General features: G+C 42.6%; 2 protein-coding genes across 2 annotated transcripts; one reads left to right on the top strand and one right to left on the bottom strand.

Annotated features, from left to right (window-relative positions):
* Positions 1 to 1,049: 1,049 nt before the first annotated feature.
* Positions 1,050 to 2,063, bottom strand: LOC117795129 (vomeronasal type-1 receptor 1). Its single transcript, XM_034638056.1, has one exon. It carries the CDS (start codon positions 1,986 to 1,988, stop codon positions 1,050 to 1,052), a length of 939 nt encoding a protein of 312 aa, XP_034493947.1. The 5' UTR covers positions 1,989 to 2,063.
* Positions 2,064 to 9,327: 7,264 nt separating this feature from the next.
* Positions 9,328 to 16,573, top strand: LOC100464176 (zinc finger protein 549). The gene is made up of 3 exons (XM_034639561.1): positions 9,328 to 9,597; positions 13,209 to 13,335; positions 13,763 to 16,573. The coding sequence occupies exons 1-3, from the start codon at positions 9,565 to 9,567 to the stop codon at positions 15,406 to 15,408; spliced, it is 1,806 nt and encodes a 601-aa protein (XP_034495452.1). The 5' UTR covers positions 9,328 to 9,564; the 3' UTR covers positions 15,409 to 16,573.
* The last annotated feature ends 2,686 nt before the right edge of the window (positions 16,574 to 19,259 follow it).

Here is a 19,259-nt window from a genome sequence, read left to right as displayed (position 1 = left end):
CCACATCGGGCTCCTCCGCTGGGAGCCTGCTTCTTCCTCTCCCATTCCCCTGCTGTGTTCCCTCTCTCGCTGGCTGTCTCTCTGTCACATAAATAAATAAAATCTTTAAAAAAAAATAAAAAACAAATGTTCAGCTTTCTTGGCCTGTCCTAAGTGTTCACCCAGAACCCTCCATCACCATCCTTTTCTTATTTCATAGTCTGCTGCTCTCCCCGCCTCGTGACAATCTAAACACACAGGATTTCTCTCAGTCCCCCGAGGCTCCATAGGATCTTTCCAGGTGATTTTCTTTCTGTCAGAAAGAACTGGACTCAATTATGATTCAAAAATATGTTTAAAAAAACTTGCATGTATTTTTGTAAGACCCAAGGTGAGAGATATCCCCAAATTGTTTAAACTTAGAAATTTCTTTCCTTTTTGAACTTTTTTTTTTTAAGATTTTTATTTATTTGACAGAGAGAGACACAGTGAGAGAGGGTACACAAGCAGGGGAGTGGGAGAGGGAGAAGCAGGCTTCCCGCTGAGCAGGGCCCAATGTGGGGCTTGATCCCAGAACCCTGGGATCATGACCTGAGCTGAAGGCAGACGCTTAATGACTGAGCCACCCAGGCGCCCCTCTTTTTGAACTTTTTAAAAAAGATTTTGTTTATTTATTTGAAAGAGAGAGAGCATGAGTGGGGGGAGGGGCAGAGAGAGAGGGAGAAGGAGAAGCAGACTCCCCTCTGAGCGGGGAGCCCCATGTGCAGGGCTTGATCCCAGGACCCCAATAGCATGACCTGAGCTGAAGTCAGATGCTTGGCCGACTGAGCCAATCAGGTGCCCCTCTTTTACACTATTTCAAAATTTTCTGAACTTCTCCTTTGAAGATCCTGACACAGAGTGAGTAACCTTTGTATACTTCAGTACGTGGTGTTCATTTTTATCTCTGTTATAAGACAATGGGCTTTTCCTGGCCTTATTTGCCATGACATCATAATTTCCTATCACACAGTAGTTAATAGAATGTTAACAAACGTTTAAATGAATGATTAAATGCTATTAAAACAGACTCATATCACTGTAACCACATTGGGAAAACAATTTGTCCTTGCCCTACAGACAAAGCAGAACTGAGAGACTCGAGTGTCTTTGAACATGAGTGTGAAGGGGCTGAGTGCTGGAAAACACAACGAGAGGAGCACAGTGCTGTTCACTTTCCACTGGCCTGGATTTGCAACCACATTCATCCAAACAGTCAAAATAGCATAGATTGAATAAAAAGTAACAAAGGGGCTCACCAGGACGAAGATGGTGCGTGTGGCTCTGGCCTCATGGGACATTCTGGGGGCACGGCTGTTGTTGCGAATGTGCTGTACTTGCTGTTTATGCCTGAGTGGGATGGAGATCATGGAGCTACTAGCCCACACCAAGAAGCCCAAACTCATAAAGTCAAGGGAAAAATATATGACTGTATATAATATGTTAAATCTCAATACCCCATTCCAGGAACAGTATCCATTAGTTTTGACACTAAGGTTTTTGCTATTTGATGGACCATTCACTATTACAGGAATACATGAATTTATCAATAGATGTAGGATCCAGCAGAGAAAACAGCAGAAGCCAATGAACTTTGGGGATCTAATTTTGAGCTCCATCCACCTACAAATACTAGGGTTCAGTTTAATAACCTGGTAGCCATTGAGGAGACAGATAGTGCTGAAGGAAACCCCAGTGCTCACTCTGTAATAATAAAAGATAAGTTTACAGGCAGCATCATCCAGGAAATACTGGGATCCAAAAGCCACCATTGTTTGAGGGATCCCTTTGGAAAAAAGGACCATGGAGTTGGCTAGGACCAGTTGGTTGAGAATTAAGTCTGTAGGTCTCAACTTGTGTCCAGTGACCAAAGAGAAAGTATAAAGACAAAAAAGGAATGAATTTCCTAGGATCCCAACTCCAGTCTGAGTGACGAAGATAATCCCCAATTCCAATTTGCCAGAACCCATTGCATCAATATCTAGGGACTGATTTTAATTGAGGTCAGAAGAATGAGAGGAAAAAAGCAAAAATAAATGCCTTGTCAACACTATGCAGAGTACTTTTCAGCATTTATCCTAAAACTTATTTTCTCACTTTTAGTGGGTATTAACATTTTATGCTTTGTGTGTGTGTGTGTGTGTGCAAAAGGCAATCCACTGACAAACTGGATTAGAAATAGCCTCTGATAATCATAAAACTTGCTAAGAGACTATAACTTAATTATTCCAATAACTAAAATGAAAGGATAATTATGTAACAAGATAGAGGTGCTAATTATCACTACAATGGCAATCATATTACAATATATAAATGTATCAAATTAACATGTTGTACACATTAACTTGCACAAAGTTCTTTGTCAAATATATTTCAATGACAAAATAAAATCCATTAAAATAGAAGGAAGAAAGAAAGAGAAAAAAAACTCTGCCGAAAGAACAAAAACAAACAAATAAAAGAAATAACCTCAGTGTCCATCTATAAGTCTGGGTGATTGAATGAGGGCTCAGCAGCTGTGGGGATGAAGACAGGAGACCTTTGTATACCGAGCCAGTCAGTATTGTATCAATCTTTTATCCAACATGATTGAGAAATTAGGAAACATAAAGCAAATTTTATATCTGCTTATTGGTGCCCTGAGGAGGTTTGACAAGACTGGCGACATGCCTGTGGTTTCCTCAACAAATGTCTTTCCTGTTTGTATGTGTTTGGTCTTCTTATCTACTCTATCTACCTATCTATCTATTTTTATCTATCATCTTTCTATCTGCTGTCTGTCTACCTATCATTTATGTGTCGTGTATCTATCATCTACCTAAGACTTCTCCCCCTTACCAGCTCAAAAAGCCAATTTTAAAAAGAATAATCTTGGATTTCCTAAGATAAGTATTTTCTAAGAATATGATACTTACCTGAAAAGAAAAGCTATTTACACAGTTTAGATTTGCTCCCAGGACAAGGACTGCCGCCACAGCATCTGTGAAGTGTCTCAATAGGATATGTATGCCAGAGATAAAGGTTTGGTCTGTGATCTCATCTGCTTGCCCGTAAGTGATTATCATTTCACCTGTAACTGCAGTGACAGTGTCTGCATGAGGAGTAGAGATTAATTCTAATTAATCCCAAAATAACTAAAAAAAATCTGGGATTGTGAAAACTTCTGAAAGCTATTAAAAGTGCTAACAGCATCAAACTTTACATCGGAATCTGGGGATGTACTGTATGGTGACTAACATAATATAATAAAAAAATCATTTAAAAAAAGTGCTAATAGGATATCCATTAAGAGTGGCAGAGGGGGGGTGCCTGGGTGGCACAGCGGTTGGGCGTCTGCCTTCGGCTCAGGGCGTGATCCCAGCGTTCTGGGATCGAGCCCCACATCAGGGCTCTTCTGCTATGAGCCTGTTTCTTCCTCTCCCACTCCCCGCTTGTGTTCCCTCTCTCGCTGGCTGTCTCTATCTCTGTCGAATAAATAAATTTAAAAAATCTTAAAAAAAAAAAAGAGTGGCAGAGGGGCACCTGTGTGGCTCAGTAAGTTAAGTTTCTGGCTTCGGCTCAGGTCATGATCTCGGGGTCCTGGGACCAAGCCCTGCACCAGGATGCATGCTCAGCAGGGAGTCTGCTTCTCCTTCTTCCCCCAGCCCCTCCCCCCAGCTTGTGTGATCTCTCTCTAAAACAAATAAATAAAATCTTTAAAAATTTTGTTTAAAAAAGAGTGGCAGAAACAGATGGGGAGAACCTACTTTTGAAATAATTTAATCCTAGTGGAATGTGAAAGAGTACCATTTTATCTAATCAGTGAGAGAAAGAGATTGATCAAATGTCTTAGTTTGAGGGCTCTATTTACAGAAGAAGATTCCTTCCCATTCCTGAGAGTGCTGAAGGCAGTGAAATTGAAGGAAAAAGCAGTGTGGGTGGAGGGAGAAAGTGTATCTGGAGTTGTATGAATAAATAGGGTATTATGGTGTGATTATTTGTTCAGTATTTTAACAAATATTTATTGTGTAGTTTATGGGTTTCAGGCACATTTCTAGGCATATGGCATATATCAGTGCGCAAAATATAAAAAGAAATCCTGGAATTTACTCTGTAGTTGATGGAAAAGACAACAAACAATGCATCTGTGATATTAAGTCACATAGTACTTTAGAAGGTGATGGGTCCTATAGAAACAAGAAGAGCAGAGTACAGGTGATAAAAAGATCAGGGATTCGAGATGGGTTAAAGTTGTGATTGGCTGTCAATATTTGTACTCATAGTGAAGATAACATTTGAGGAAATAGTTTACATGATGCGGGAAGACACGTTTATTTCTTCCTTTCCAATTTTTACATATTTATCTTCTTGCCTTATTGCACAAAATAGGATCTTTAGAAAAATGTTGATTAAGAGTGCAAAGAGCAGCCATCCTCCTTTTGTTTTAATCTCATTGGAATATTTTAACAATGGGCCATGAGCTATGATATTTGTAACAGTATTTTTGTTATTTATAAAATTAAAGATTAAAGATGTTATTTATAAGATTAAAGAAGATTTTTCTGTCTTATACCCTTATATGCATATACATTTGTGTATGTGTATACAATGTAGATATATAATTTTTGAACATATGTGTTATTTTTGAACATATATATATATATATATATATGTATATATATATTTGAACACCTTGAAAGTATGTTGGGAACATTGTACCCCTTGGCCAAAGAACACTTTGGTGTATATTTCCTATATAAATTGACATTATCCTACATAACCTAGTTCAGTATTCAAAACCAAGTAATTTAATATTGATATAATAGTATTATTTAATTTACAGGCCATATTTAAATTATGTCAATTGTTTTATTAATGCCCTTTACGGCTAATTTTTTTCAGTCCAGAGCCAAGTCCAGTATCAAGAATTGCATTTATTTCTCATTTGCTTTTATTCTCTATTGGTCAGAAACAGTTTCTCACTCCTCAGGAGTGTTTTTTTCTTGTTGTTTCTGAAAAATAAATGCCAATTATTTTTAAAATTTACCTCGGCTAGTGTGTCATAGGTTTCTTAATGATTAATTGAGTTTTGGCATTTTTGTGGCAAGGACACCACAGAAGTATTGCTTTGCCCTCAATGTGTTATATTAGGAGGCATAGTAATGTCTGTTTTCCCATTATTGGTGATGGTAATTTTTCACTTTGTCCCTCTTTTTTTTTTTTAAAGATTTTATTTATTTATTTGACAGAGATAGAGACAGCCAGCTAGAGAGGGAATGCAAGCAGGGGGAGTGGGAGAGGAAGAAGCAGGCTCATAGCAAAGGAGCCTGATGTGGGGCTCGATCCCATAACTCCAGGATCACGCCCTGAGCCGAAGGCAGACGCTTAACCGCTGTGCCACCCAGGCGCCCCTCACTTTGTCCCTCTTATCCCCATACACAAAAGTTACTATTTTTCTGGTATAAATGTAAGTTATTAGAGGAAGGATTCTTTGAAAATGTATAAAAATTATTTTCCTCATTATTTTGTATTCTTTTAAGAAATGGTCAATCAGGTGTGGTCACAAGAGGAGACAGAGGAGGATCTCAGGAAAACAAAGTTTATGATACTCACATGTTCTAGAAACAGGAGGCATGTCACAAAGGGCCACATGGGAAAGATACCAGGGTGGTCAGGAAGTAAAAGTCAGAAGCAAGGGGAAGGTTTAGGGTACCACCTTTATTTGGGTTTCTGGGGGACAGGCAAGGCAGTCCAGATGAACAGTTTAGTATCAGTTAGTATGAGTAATTTAAGGCTTTGGGCTTTATAAGTGGTCCCCAATTGCTTGGTACCTGGCTCTTTCAGCTGACAAGATTCCAGGCTATCGTTCTGAATCTACTTTTGCTTCAATCTGGAGAAGCAAATATAACTGTTCCTTTTGGGTCAGCATGAATGCTCTTTCTATCTATGTTCCCTAGTGTGCTGTCTTACTATCTGAAGAATTTGTTTTATCCATTTCTCTAAAGCTGTATTATCTGTTCAAGCTGCTCACCATCTGTTAACAGGGTTAAATGGTGTCTTTTGAAAAAGATTATGTCCAAATCTTAATCCCAGATACCTGGGAAATGACTTATTTGACAACAGGGTCTTTGTAGATATAATTTAATTTAGGATCTTGGGAAGAGATCATTTTGTATTTGCAGTGGGCCCTAAGTCCAATAATTGATGTCCTCATAAGAGAAAGGAGAAGAGATTTGATATACTTAGAAACGCAAGGGAAGAGGCCACATGAAAATGTATGCAGAAGCTGGAGAGATGCATCTACAAGCCAAGGATTTCTGGAAACCACCAGAAGCTAGGTGAGAGGCATGGAACAGTCTCCTCAGAGCCTCCAGAAGGAACCTACCCTGCCAACCTCTTGATTTCAGACTTCCGATTTTTTGAACTGGAGAGAACAAATTTCTTCTATTTTGAGCCACCTAGTTTGTGGGATTTGTTACAGCAGCCCCACGGAAGATAACAAATATTTTCTCTTCTTCCTGGAAAACACACACCTTCCGTGTGGTCAGTATGGCCAATGAAAATTTTTCCTCAGTATCTCTCTCTTCAGTAAAGACAGATTCTGGTTATCTCAGGCCAGCTAGACCCATGACAGTTTCACATAGGGCTCTTTCAGAGCCAATGATGGTTTGGCCACCACATCTATTTTTGCCATAGGCTGCTTTTTTTTTTAAGATTTTATTTATTTATTTTAGAGAGAGAGACAGAGAGAGACAGAGAGAGCAAGAACATGAGCAGGAGGAGGGGCAGAGGGAGAAGGAGAGAATCTCAAGCAAACTCCATGCTGAGCTTGGGGACTGGCAGGGGGCTCAATCCCATAACTTTGAGATCGTGACCTGAGCTGAAACCAAGAGTCTGACCCTTAATGGACTGAGCCACCCAGGCACCCCTGCCATAGCCTACTTATTGCTGAGGTGATATCTGAGTACATTTTATGGGCCCTAAAATGCTTAATGTCCCTAGGATGTCATATGGGAAGTAGTCACCCCTAATTCTATTGTAATTTGCATATGCCAATGAGTTTCTCATAAGTACACACTGTGGCCACTGGGGCTATTATTACTAAGCATATGAGCCCACAAAATCTCTGGCACTATTTGGCAAGTAGTGTTTTCCTTGGTTCTTGTCCTCCATCCACAAAACATGGGCTATAACCATTAGGGCACATATTATCGCAAGCCAGACACACAGAGAATTTTATCTAGTGTATCTGGGCCCCTTTTTCAATGGCTTTCTCCCCTTGGTTATAAACTCCACAGAGATCTGTGGTTCTGTGGTCAGAACCCACAGCATTTTGGGTGTGGTTAGGAGGCAACAGTTCCTGCATATTACCTCCTAAAAGGGTTCTTTGAAATAGATATAGCTATACCCATTAAAAATGGGTATTAAAAACTAAACAATATTAGAATTATTTTACATTTTAATCTGTTAGTATCAGAGGCACATTATATAGATGAATCCAGATCATATGCATGTTAAGTACATTGGGGTCAGTCCTGGACTTTTGGCTTCAAGCAGATGAGAAGGTATCTGTAGACAAATAGCTTCACCACTATGGCCATCTGTAGATAAAGCAAAGGTATAATATTCTCTAGATCTCAGCTCTCATAAGGCACTAAGTTAATGTTAGCTTTTTGTCTTTTCGCAATTTTCATGTCGTTCTTTTCCAAAATAATTTCAGTAAGAGAATTTCGCATTTAGATATTACACCCATTACAATAATACATTTGGGTAAGAGTGAGGCAACATAATTTTCATCCATAAATCTCTACCTTGAACGATGATTTCACTGCAAGCCATCTAGAGTTTCATTACCATATACCTTGTTATGTTGTCTTTTGAACTTTTTTGTTAAGACTATTTTTTTTAAGATTTTTGAAAACTGTCAGTAACAAACCCGCCTTGGGTGCCCCCATGGGATTTTTGGACTTTAAACAGCACATAATAAATCCCACCACCCTATCTCAACAAAGACTCAGAGCCAGATACCCAGAGTTCCTAGACATAAGACTGAAGTTTTCCAGTCCAAGTAAATTAACACTACCTTCTGCAAAATAAATACACATTAAAATTTCTGAGATGTTGCTAAAGCAATTCTTTTTAGAGGAAGCTATTCTGCTAAAGGTTTTAGGTAGGGCAGTGAAGGAAGGAAAAGGGACACAAACCAACTTCTGATCTAGGACGTGGAGGGAGAACTTGAAGGGGCATTGCTGCGCTATAAGGAAAAAAGAGCTTGGTTTGCATCAAATCTGCGACAGAAGGCTGGGCTGAGCTGTCCTGGGACTGCAGGGTTACTATTTTGCAGAACCCTCTATCACCATCCTTTCCTCATTTCATTAGTCTGCTGCTCTTCGCCTCGTGACAATCTAAACACACAGGATTTCTCTCAGTCCCCCGAGGCTCCATAGGATCTTTCCAGGTGATTTTCTGTCAGAAAGAACTGGATTCAATTATGATTCAAAAATATGTTTTAAAAAAATGCATGTATTTTTGTAAGACCCAAGGTGAGAGATTTCCCCAAATTCATTAAACTTAGAAATTTCCTTCCTTTTTGAACTTTTTTTTTTTAAGATTTTTATTTATTGACAAAGAGAGACACAGTGAGAGAGGGAACACAAGCAGGGGGAGTGGGAGTGGGAGAAGCAGGCTTTCACTGAGGAGGGAGCCCGATGTGGGGCTTGATCCCAGGACCCCGGGATCACGCCCTGAGCCGAAGGCAGACGCTTAACCGCTGTGCCACCCAGGCGCCCCCAGGAAGGGATACTCTTGACCTAGCAGACGGATGCTACTTTACTAGCCCAGCTGGAGAAAGAAAACTTTCCTTATCCCCCAACTCAACAACTCAGCCAATGAGAAGCCACTCTACTTCGAACTCCCAGTTTACTCCAATGGATTTTGTTTATAACAGCCTTCCCAACTTACCTCTTTTCTCCGTAAAAGTGGGTACCTCTCCTTGTCCTTCGACTGCCTACGGTTTTGCAGTAGTTTGTTCGTCCTGGATTCCAATTCTCTTTTATTCCCAAATAAGCCCATCTTTGGCTGGTTAAATAACTGGCAGTTTTATTTTAAGGCTAACAGGTTTTTCTGACTCTAATTTGATGTATTTTTAATTTGTCCTCTCATTGGGGCCTCCGGGCCCTCAATGTGCGGGCGAGCGGGAAAGGCTCTTAACCCCACAGCAAGCCAGGGATGAGACGAACTACGTTACCCAGAAGACTGTGCGCCCAGCTTCCGAATCACTCTGACCAATGAGGGCGCACACTGGGCGTCTCCAAGAGGGCGAAAGGCCAGCGGGCGGGCTTCCCGCCTGTTCCTCGTGGAGGCAGTGCTTCTTATCCTACGCTCCTAGTCCCTGTGTCCTGCGGAGGGAACTAGAACCTAGAGGAGCGAAAGAAGAAACGTGGGCTCTGCACGGGAGCGGGTCTGAGGTTCGGTGTCAGTGCGGCTGCGGGGAGCCGCTTTCGGGGCCTCCTGCCCATCCCCGCCATTATTACGTGTCCCCTGGCCCCGTTGAACCCGCAGGTTACTATGGTGACGGCCGGGCTGGAGTACCCGGCTCAGGTGAGAGCTTGTGTTTTCTGGACCCTCACGTGGCCCGAACCCCAAGGGGGGGGGTCTCCTGCTCAGGGCACTGCAGTCCCCGCCCAGGTCCCCAGAATCTGGGGCGTTCGTGGGTGGGGGCCCCATTTCTGGCCGCCAGTGGGATGCGTGTGGAAGGGACCAGCGCGTGAGAAGCCGTGCGGGCGCGCGTGAGCCGGGAGCCTTCGGGAGAGCGGGGGTCCGACTTCCGTCTGCAGGGAGCAGCTGGGCGGTCTGGGTGAGGGCTCTAGGGGCCTTGGAAGGTTGTGAATGGAAGAGGGACGCGGGCTGGGTTGGAGTTTTACAGCCTTTGAAAGGCTGCTCAGGGTAGGACGGGATTGGGGAGCGGGGGAGACTGCTGCAAAAGACTTGAAACAATAATGCTGGTTTCTGGAATACAAGTAATAAGATTCCTGGTAAATTTTAAAGATAAAACCGGGAGGATTTCCTGCTGCAGCGGGTGTGGCTGTAAGCAAAAAGAACAGAATGAAAGACTATCCAGTCTTTCTTTTGCCTGATTATCTAGACGCGCTGAGACGAGGAAACTGGTGTGAGGAGCAGGTTTCAGCGAGAGCCTAGGAGTTGGATTTTGGACATACTCTTTCTAAGCTCCCAAAGTAGAGGTGACATACAGGCAGATGGAATCTCTGTTCGGGATTCAAGGGAAGCTGGCTCAGTGATGTCCCTATAGTGACAGCCTAAGTCCTGGACCAGGACCAAACCTGGATCTCAGATTTAGGAGGGAAAAATCTGAACACTTCTTTGAGATAGGCCCCTAGATGAAGAGAGGGCTGGGGCTGGAGGATAGGCAGAGTGCCTGCAGATGGGAGGGTCCTGTGGTCCAGGGCTTTATGTGGGGAGGGGAAGGTGTAATGAGTAAGGAGCCCTGCTGGGATGGAGATGGAAGGGGAGGTTTGAGGGCATGTGAGAGTCTCTGCTCTGAAGACTCAACAGACTGTCTACTCCCTGTGGAGCCAGGGAAGGGCCAGCCTGGCTGGTGGAGCAACCCAGTTTCATGAAGCGTCTCATAAGTGCCTCAGCTTTCCCAGGAAGTACAAGTTCAAAACAATATAGCTTTAGCCAGTTAAACTAATGCAGGCAAGTAATAATTGATTGAAATGACAATATACCTCTGTGATAAATATATATATATGAATTTTGTCATGGACTTTTGCCATAGATCTCCTAAAACCGTTGGAATTTCCTGGATGTTAGGAGTGGTTTTTGGTATCATAACTGTCCCCTTTTATCACACAGGAGTTTATTCTAATGAGGTGACGGGGTGGGGCTCCTAGATAGCCTCAAGTTGGGGCTGTTCACCAGAAAGACCAGGTGATTAGAAGTTTAAACTTTTTGGGTGCCTGTCTGTCTCAGATGGAAGAGCATGAGACTCTTGATCTTGGGGCCGTAAGTTTGTGGCCCACGTTGGGTATAGAGATTACTTGAAAATAAAATGTTTAAAAAAAAAAAAGATGTTTCAACTTTTAGCTACCCCCCACCTCCCAGATGGGAGAGGAGCTGGAGGTATAAAATCTGTTAAGCAGTGAGATTCAGGGAGCCTCCAAGATGGCGAACACATTGAAATAATAGAAGTGCTGGGAGGTTGTGCTCACTGGCCCTGTTCCCCATCCCCATGGTCCTGGCACACAGATAAAAGAGATAGTGACATACTCAGGCCCTTTGTTCTGGGCCCTGGGGTCATCTTAGGTGCAGGGTCCTTAGTCAAAGTCAGAAGTTGTGTTGCGGTGTCCCATTTCTCTAGTCAATAAGGTGAAGCGATGAAAGGTTTCCTGGCACAAGAACCAGCATGTCCACATGGGAGTGTTGAGTGAACTGCAGGACTACATTAAATCTGCTGGGAACAGAGATTGAGGGGCAAGAGTCAGTCCTCAAGTAACAGCTTGAGGAATTGGGTCTGCTGAGGGTAGTGGGTCCATGGAAGGTTTGGAGCAGAGAAGGGAAGTGATCTGACTCAGGTCTAAAGCTACTCTGCCTGCAGAGTGGAGGATAGATTGTGAGGGTGAGGGTGGAGGCAGGGAGACCCCAGTGGAGGCTGCAGTCTTGGTGAAGGTTAATAGTAGCCGGATCATAGCACTGGCTCCATAGTTGGAGAAGACTGTTTTGTTTCTAGGCTATTTTGTAAGTAGAAATGATTTTCTGCTGTACAGCGTGAGAGAGAATCTGGGATTACTCCAGGATATTTGGCTTTAGCTGGAAGTGTGGAAGTGCTGTTGCTGAGATGGAAAGTCCATAGCAGGAATACTTAACAGCAGAACTATCAGGAGTTAGGTTTTCGCCATGTTACATCTGAGATATTGCCGGGACCTCTGAGTGGAGGTGGCAAGTGGGCATCTAGAAACAAGCATCTGGATTTCAGGGAAGGGGTTCAGGTTTGAAGACACCCCTCAGCGGTGGCAGGCATGTAGACCATGTCACATTTAAGAGGGTGCAGCCTGCTGATCATGGTGGCAATACCGTTATAGGGGAAGGATGGGGAGGATATTCTCCGTGGACTGGCTCACTTGCTTGGGCACCTGTGGGATGGCTGTCATCACTAAGACATGAGGAAGTACAGTGACGATGAGTGTGTGTGTTGTGGTGGGGGGTATAAGGGAACATGCTTCAGGTGGGAGTCCAGGTGGTGGCACAGGATTCCCAGGGGCTGGATGCAAGATTTATTGAAAGGCACAACAGTAATGGAGATCAGATGACACTGTGTAAGGCATGGTACTTTTTTCCCTCCCCAGGTTCAGTTTTGTGACAGCTCTTGTGGAACTTGAAGTGTGTCAGACGGGATGACAGATTAGCTTAAGGGAGAAGGAGGTCAGCTGAGAGTCTCTTGGCTGCGATAGGAGAAGTAGGGGTGGGTTTTGAATGAGAGGAGGTGGAGAGAGGAAAGGTGTGACTAGTGTGGGGACAGCACAAGCAACACTGAGGAGGAGGGCTTAGATGGTCTGACTCCTGCACAGGCTAGGGTGGCTAAAGATGGAACGAGGAGCTGGGCCTGTGGTGCGGCGGTCCTCAGAGCAGTGCTGGGACTGCCTCTGGCAGGAGGGTCCATCAGAGGCCTGGGGTACCCCTGGATCCTGTTGTATTTGGCAAGCCCTGCCTGGGTGCCACGTGCAGAGTGGCTTGTGGGGAGGCCGGAGAGGTGCCTGTGACATGGACCAGAGGTGGCAGTGGTGTTGTGGGTGAGTGGTTGTGGTCTGGCGTGCAAGAGAGGAGTGGTCCCGTTGTACTGTGCAAATGTGGAGGGAGTGAGGATGCACTTAGCGTCCTTGTACTCAGTCTTAAGCCAGAAGGCTGAACATAAGTGACATATGGGGCATGATCTGGGTGATCCCAGGAGAGTTAACTGTGAAGAGAGTGGCAGGGACTCTCTACACCAGCCTAGAACGTAGGTAAGACTGCCTCTCCCCTATCTGTTCTTACTGAGGATTGGCAACAGTGAGGAGTTTGACATGGGGAAGAGTGGGTACCAGTGGAGCAGGACCTGGTATCTCCTCTGAGTTGGGGAGCTGGGGGCAGGGCCATAGCCTGGGGTTCTTGGTCAGAGAGGCTGCTTATGCAATGCTCTGCCCTCATCATGACAGGTCCATCTGACATTTGAGGATGTGGCTGTGTACTTCTCCCAGGAGGAGTGGGGGCTCCTCGACGAGGCTCAGAGACACCTGTACCACACTGTGATGCTGGAGAACTTGGCACTGATAGCCTCCCTGGGTAAGGACCCTCATTCCCACACATTGCCTTATATGAGCGTCTGCTTTTTTTTCTTTTTCCAAGGATCTCTGTCCCTCCCAGAGGAGTAAGTTTTACCAGACCTCTCTTGCTGGCACAGCACTCTGTCTTACTTTCTTGCTAGTTGTGAGGCCTGTGTCCCCACACACACTGTTCTGTAACCGTCAGAGGCCTAGTACTATACAGTGTCTCCTTCCTTCACCTGATCCTGGCTCCCTTGTCCTGAAAACAAACCCATGGACTCAGTCCTGGTTTTGCCCTGCACACATTTTAATGGGCTGTCTATAATAAAGTCTATAAGTCTATAAGTCTACAGACTTATAGTCTTATAAGTCTTAAGTCTTATAGACTTAAGTCTATAAGTCACCAAAATCTATAATAAACTTCACCAGCATTTTTCTGATCTCAGGTTGGTGGCATGGAGTAAAGGCTGAGGAAGCTCTTTCTGAACAATGTGTTTTTGTGGAAAGAGTGTCACAGGCCAATACTCCAGATCCAGGCCTGTCTATCCCAAAGGCCCATTCCTGCAATGTGTGTGTCCCAGCGGAGAAAGACATCTTGTACCTGGCTGAGCATGAAAGAACGTGTGCTGGGCTGAAACCATACACTTGTGGGCCTTGTGGGAAACTGTGCTCATTTAGTTCATGCTTATACCAGCACCAGAAGCAGAACCATGGAGAGAAGGACCTTGGAAGGGAGGAGAATGGGGCTTTGTTCGTGAAGAGCAAAATCCTCGTGTCAGACAATATTTTCACCTGTGGAGAGGCTGAGGATGATTCCCTGGGCAGCGTGGGCCTTCTCCAGCACCAGGTCATCCCCAGCGGAGAGCATCCACACAGAGGCAGGAGGGGCAGGGCAGTTTCTCACACTCTGCGAGGGCAGCACAGCACACGTGAGCAAGCCTGCGCCAAAAAGGTTAAATTTACGGAGGAGCAGAGTGCTCACGCCGGAGAAAGCCTTCATAAGTGCAGTCAATGTAAAAAGTCCTTCATCTCCAAAAAAAGACTTCTTGAACACCAGAGAATCCACACTGGAGGAAAGCCTCATGAGTGTAGCAAATGTGGGAAGTTCTTTAAGTACAAATCTAGTCTTAATCAACACTGGAAAGTTCACACTGGAGAAAGGCCTCATAAGTGCAGTGAATGCGGGAAGTCCTTCATCTATAAAAGCAGACTTCTTGAGCACCAGAGAATCCATACTAGAGAAAGGCCTTATAAGTGCAGTGAATGTGGGAAGTCTTTCATCTATAAAAAGAGACTTCTTGAGCACCAGAGAATCCACACTGGAGAAAGGCTTTATAAGTGCAATGAATGTGGGAAGTCTTTCTTCTACAAAAGAATACTTCTAAGGCACCAGAGAATCCACACTGGAGGAAAGCCTCATGAGTGTAACGAATGTGGGAAATTCTTCAGACACAGACCCAGTCTTATTCATCACTGGAAAGTTCACACTAGAGAAAGGCCTTATAAATGCAGTGAATGTGGGAAGTCCTTCATTCATAAAAGGAGACTTCTTGAGCACCAGAGAATCCACACTGAAGAAAGGCCTTATAAGTGCAATGAATGTGCTAAGTCCTTCTTCTACAAAAGATTACTTCTTGAGCACCAGAGAATCCATACTGGAGAAAAGCCTTACGAGTGTAACAAATGTGGGAAGTTCTTGAGACACAAATCTAGCCTAAATCATCACTGGAAAGTTCACACTGGAGAAAGGCCTCATAAGTGCAGTGAATGTGGGAAGTCTTTCATATATAAAAAGAGACTTCTTGAACACCAGAGAATCCACACTGGAGAAAGACTTTATAAGTGCAGTGAATGTGAAAAGTCCTTTGTCTACAAAAGCAGACTTCTTGAGCACCAGAGAATCCACACTGGAGAAAAGCCTTATGAGTGCAGCCAGTGTGGGAAGTTCTTCAGACACAGCTCCACTCTCCTTAAACACCAGAAAGTTCACACTGGAGAAGGCCATCTCAGCGTGGTAAATGTGGAAATCTTTCATCCACAAAAAAAGATTTCTTTTGCACCAGAGAATCCACATCGGAGAAAAGTTTTATGAACGCAGCAAGTGTGGGAAAACCTTCATAAAGAGATTTGAATTCAATGAGCACCAGAGAGTTCACCCTGGAGAAAAGCCATATGAATGTAGTAAATGTGGGAAATTCTTTAGACATTGATTGCTGGTCCATTCAACATTCAACACTAAAAAGTTCATGATGGAGAGAGGCCTTGAATAAGTGTAATGAATGTGGGATGTCCTCCATTTACAAAAGAAATCTTGAGCACAGAGAATCCAAACTGAAGGAAGGAACCTTTGAGTATAATGAATGTGGGAAGCCTTCAACCTCAAGGATAGACTTGTTCAGCACCACAAAGTCCACACTGGAGAAAAGCCTTTTTGTGCAGCAAATGTGGAAAGTACTTCGGTAGAAGATATTGCTTCATCAGGCACCAGAAAGTTCACAGTAGAGAAAGTCCTTTGTAGTAGACAAATACCTTATTGTTTAAGCCACATCGAAGTTTGGAGGCTATGTGCACTTTGGGGGTGGGTTTAGCATAGAATTGTGGTTTGCCAGTGTGAAGGGGTGAACAGCTTTTGTGAGTCACAGTGTCATGTCAGAGGCACAGTATGAGTCAGAAAATATTTCTTATTCCTATTTTGGCTTCATTTGCATTGCTTCCTAAGGCATCCTGGGAAAGACTGCAGGACTTTGTGGTTAATATGTAGCAGTGCATTCCTGTGTCATAGTGTAGGTGAATGTCTAACTTATTAAGGGATAATCTCATGGTGGTATCAGTTTACATTCTCACCAGAAAAACCAGAACCAGAGTTCCAGTTTCCTTATATCCGTACTCACTCCTGGTATGCTCAAGGCTTCCTAATTTCAGTGGTATAATAGGTGTATAATGGAACCTTGTGATTTTAATTTGTATTTCCCTAATGATGTGGTGTTTAGATGTTTTTTCATGTGCCAATTTACAGCCATCATATCTCTTGAAATTCATGTGATTTGTCATCTTAATTACTGGGTTTTGACATTTGTCCATGGATTATTGATAAAAGTCTTCTATTTTAAATATTTGTCAATATATTCTTCCAATCTTGGTTTTGTCTTTTCAACCACTTTTCTTGTGAAAAAATTTAAAATTTCAATGTAGTCTAATTTGTCTGTTCTTTCACTGAATATCCTTTTGATCTTGAATATAGAAATGTTTGTGTCTCTCTGTCAAATAAATAAATAAAATCTTTAAAAAGAAAAAAAAAGAAATGTTTGTGTGGGAAAAAAGTTTGCCAAATTTAAAGCCATAATTTTTCCTATGTTTCTGTCTGTAAGTTTTTTTTTTTTTAGTTTTTTTTTTTTAAAGATTTTATTTATTTATTTGACAGAGAGAGAGCCAGCCAGCAAGAGAGGGAACACAAGCAGGGGGAGTGGGAGAGGAAGAAGCAGGCTCCCAGCGGAGGAGCCCGATGTGGGTCTTGATCCCAGAACGCCGGGATCACGCCCTGAACTGAAGGCAGATGCTTAATGACTGAGCCACCCAGGCGCCCCATAGTTTTTTTTAACTGATGTGTATGTGCCTTTCTCAGTTAATTTTTGAGCATTCAAAAAAAAAAAAAAAGAAAAAAAAGATACCCGGGGCACCTGGCTGGTTCACTCAGTAGAACATGTGACTCTTGATCTTGGGGTCATGAGTTTGGTCCCCACCTTGGGCATACAGATTACTTAAAAAAAAAAAAAGTAAAAACAAACATGGATACCCAAGAGCTGCTGCCATATTGATTTAAAAGATTATTCTTCCTTGAATTGGCTTTTGTATCTTCATTGAAGGTCAATCATTTCTGTGTATGTTTATTTCTGGACTCTCTTCTGTTGCATTTATCTATTCTATACTTTCATGTGTTGAATAATTTGTTTTTGTGATATGTCTTTAAATCAAGGTCATGTACCCCTACGACTGTCTTCTTTTTCAAAGTTGTAATAGTCATTCTTGGTCCTTCACCTTTACATATGAATTTTAGAATCTACTTGTCAGATGAATGGATAAAGATGTAGTGTATTTATACAATGGAATACTACTCGGCCATCAAAAAATGAAATCTTGCCATTTGCAACGATGTGGGTGGAACTAGAGGGTATTATGCTAAGCGAAATAAGTCATTCAGAGAAGGATAATTATATGATTTCACTGATCTGTGGAATTTAAGAAGCAGAGGATCATAGGGTAAGAGAGGAAAGAATGAAACAAGATGAAATCAGAGGAGACAAACCATAAGAGACTCTTAATCACAGGACACAAACTGAGGGTTGCTGGAGGGGAGGGGGTGGGAAGATGGATTAACTGGGTGATGGACATTAAGGAGGGCACATGATGTAATGAGCATTAGGTGTTATATAAGATTGATGAGTCACTGACCTCTACCTTTGAAAGCAATACATTATATGTTAATTAATTGAATTTAAATTAAAAATACAACAAAAAAATCCACTTGTCAATTTCTGTATCACAAAAAAGCCTACAAGGATTTTGTTTAGGATTGCATTTAATCTTCAATTTAGAAGAAATACTGAGTGTCCCAATCCATAAACATGATATGTTTCCTTTTATTTAGATGTTATTGAAATTTTGTTCACAATGTTTTTTAAAAGGTTTTATTTTAAAGTCATCTGTACACCCAATGTGGGGCTTCAACCCACAACCCTGTGATTAAGAGTCTCGTGCTGTACTGACAGAGCCAGCCAGGCACTCCTCTTAGCAGTTTTTTAGTTTTCTTTTTATAGGCCTCACATATCTTAAATATGTCCAAGTATTTTCTACATCTGATGATATTATAAATGGCAATATTTACATCAAATTTCAATTTGCCAATTGTTCAGTATTGTTACACTGAAAGAGATAATAAAGTAAGGATAGAAGCAATCCTCCTTAATCTTACAAATGATATCTACAAAGAACTCTTAAAAATATATACCTTGAGGCACCTGGGTGGCACAGTGGTTAAGCGTCTGCCTTCGGCTCAGGGTGTGAATCCCGGCGTTATGGGATCGAGCGCCACATCAGGCTCCTCCGCTATGAGCCTGCTTCTTCCTCTCCCACTCCCCCTGCTTGTGTTCCCTCTCTCGCTGGCTGTCTCTATCTCTGTTGAATAAATAAATAAAATCTTTAAAAAAAAAAAAATATATATACCTTATCATCCATTATTAAAATTTTCCTATGAGATTAAAACAATGGGAAGATAGCTGCTCCTTTCTCTTATTCAGTTATCCCGGAGTTCCAGTTTTATTCAGTAAGGCAAGATGTTGGATGTGTAACAGTTGGCAAAGAAGAAATAAACCACCTAAAATACTTCCTGTGTTGTCGTCTCCACTACGAATCCAAATATAGATACCCAATTTACTGCCTCAGCCCATCCCAGACTCCTAACTTCTTTTCTTTTTTAATGATTTTTTTATTATGTTAGTCACCATACAGTACATCCCCGGATTCTGACGCAAAGCTCGATGCTCCATCAGTTGCGCATAACACCCAGTGCACCATGCAATACGTACCCTCCTTACCACCCATCACCAGTCTATCCCATCCCCCCACCCCCCTCCCCTCTGAAGTCCCCAGTTTGTTTGTTTCTCATAGTCCATAGTCTCTCATGTTTCATTCCCCCACCTGATTACCCCCCTTTCTTTATCCCTTTCTTCCCCTACCGATCTTCCTAGTTCTTATGTTCCATAGATGAGAGAAATCATATGATAGTCTTTCTCTGCTTGACTTATTTCACTAAGCATTATCTCCTCCAGTGCTGTCCATGTTGCAGCAAATGTTGAGAATTTGTTCTTTCTTAGAACTGAGTAATATTCCATTGTACATATGGACCACAGCTTCTTAATCCAGTCATCTGTTGAGGGGCATCTTGGC

Source organism: Ailuropoda melanoleuca, chromosome 12, assembly GCF_002007445.2.
Source record: "Ailuropoda melanoleuca isolate Jingjing chromosome 12, ASM200744v2, whole genome shotgun sequence".
In the NCBI taxonomy this organism is placed as follows: Eukaryota; Metazoa; Chordata; class Mammalia; order Carnivora; family Ursidae; genus Ailuropoda; species Ailuropoda melanoleuca.
The sequence above is the reverse complement of the archived record's forward strand: the minus strand, read 5'-3'. Positions and strand labels throughout refer to the sequence as shown.

Bases quoted from the DNA above. Each gene is read 5' to 3' on its own strand.
- LOC117795129 (XM_034638056.1), bottom strand. From the start codon at position 1,988: ATGGGTTCTGGCAAATTGGAATTGGGGATTATCTTCGTCACTCAGACT.
- LOC100464176 (XM_034639561.1), top strand. From the start codon at position 9,565: ATGGTGACGGCCGGGCTGGAGTACCCGGCTCAG. The intron at 9,598-13,208 runs GTGAGAGCTTGT...TCATCATGACAG, and splicing joins GGCTGGAGTACCCGGCTCAG to GTCCATCTGACATTTGAGGA. The intron at 13,336-13,762 runs GTAAGGACCCTC...TTCTGATCTCAG, and splicing joins GGCACTGATAGCCTCCCTGG to GTTGGTGGCATGGAGTAAAG.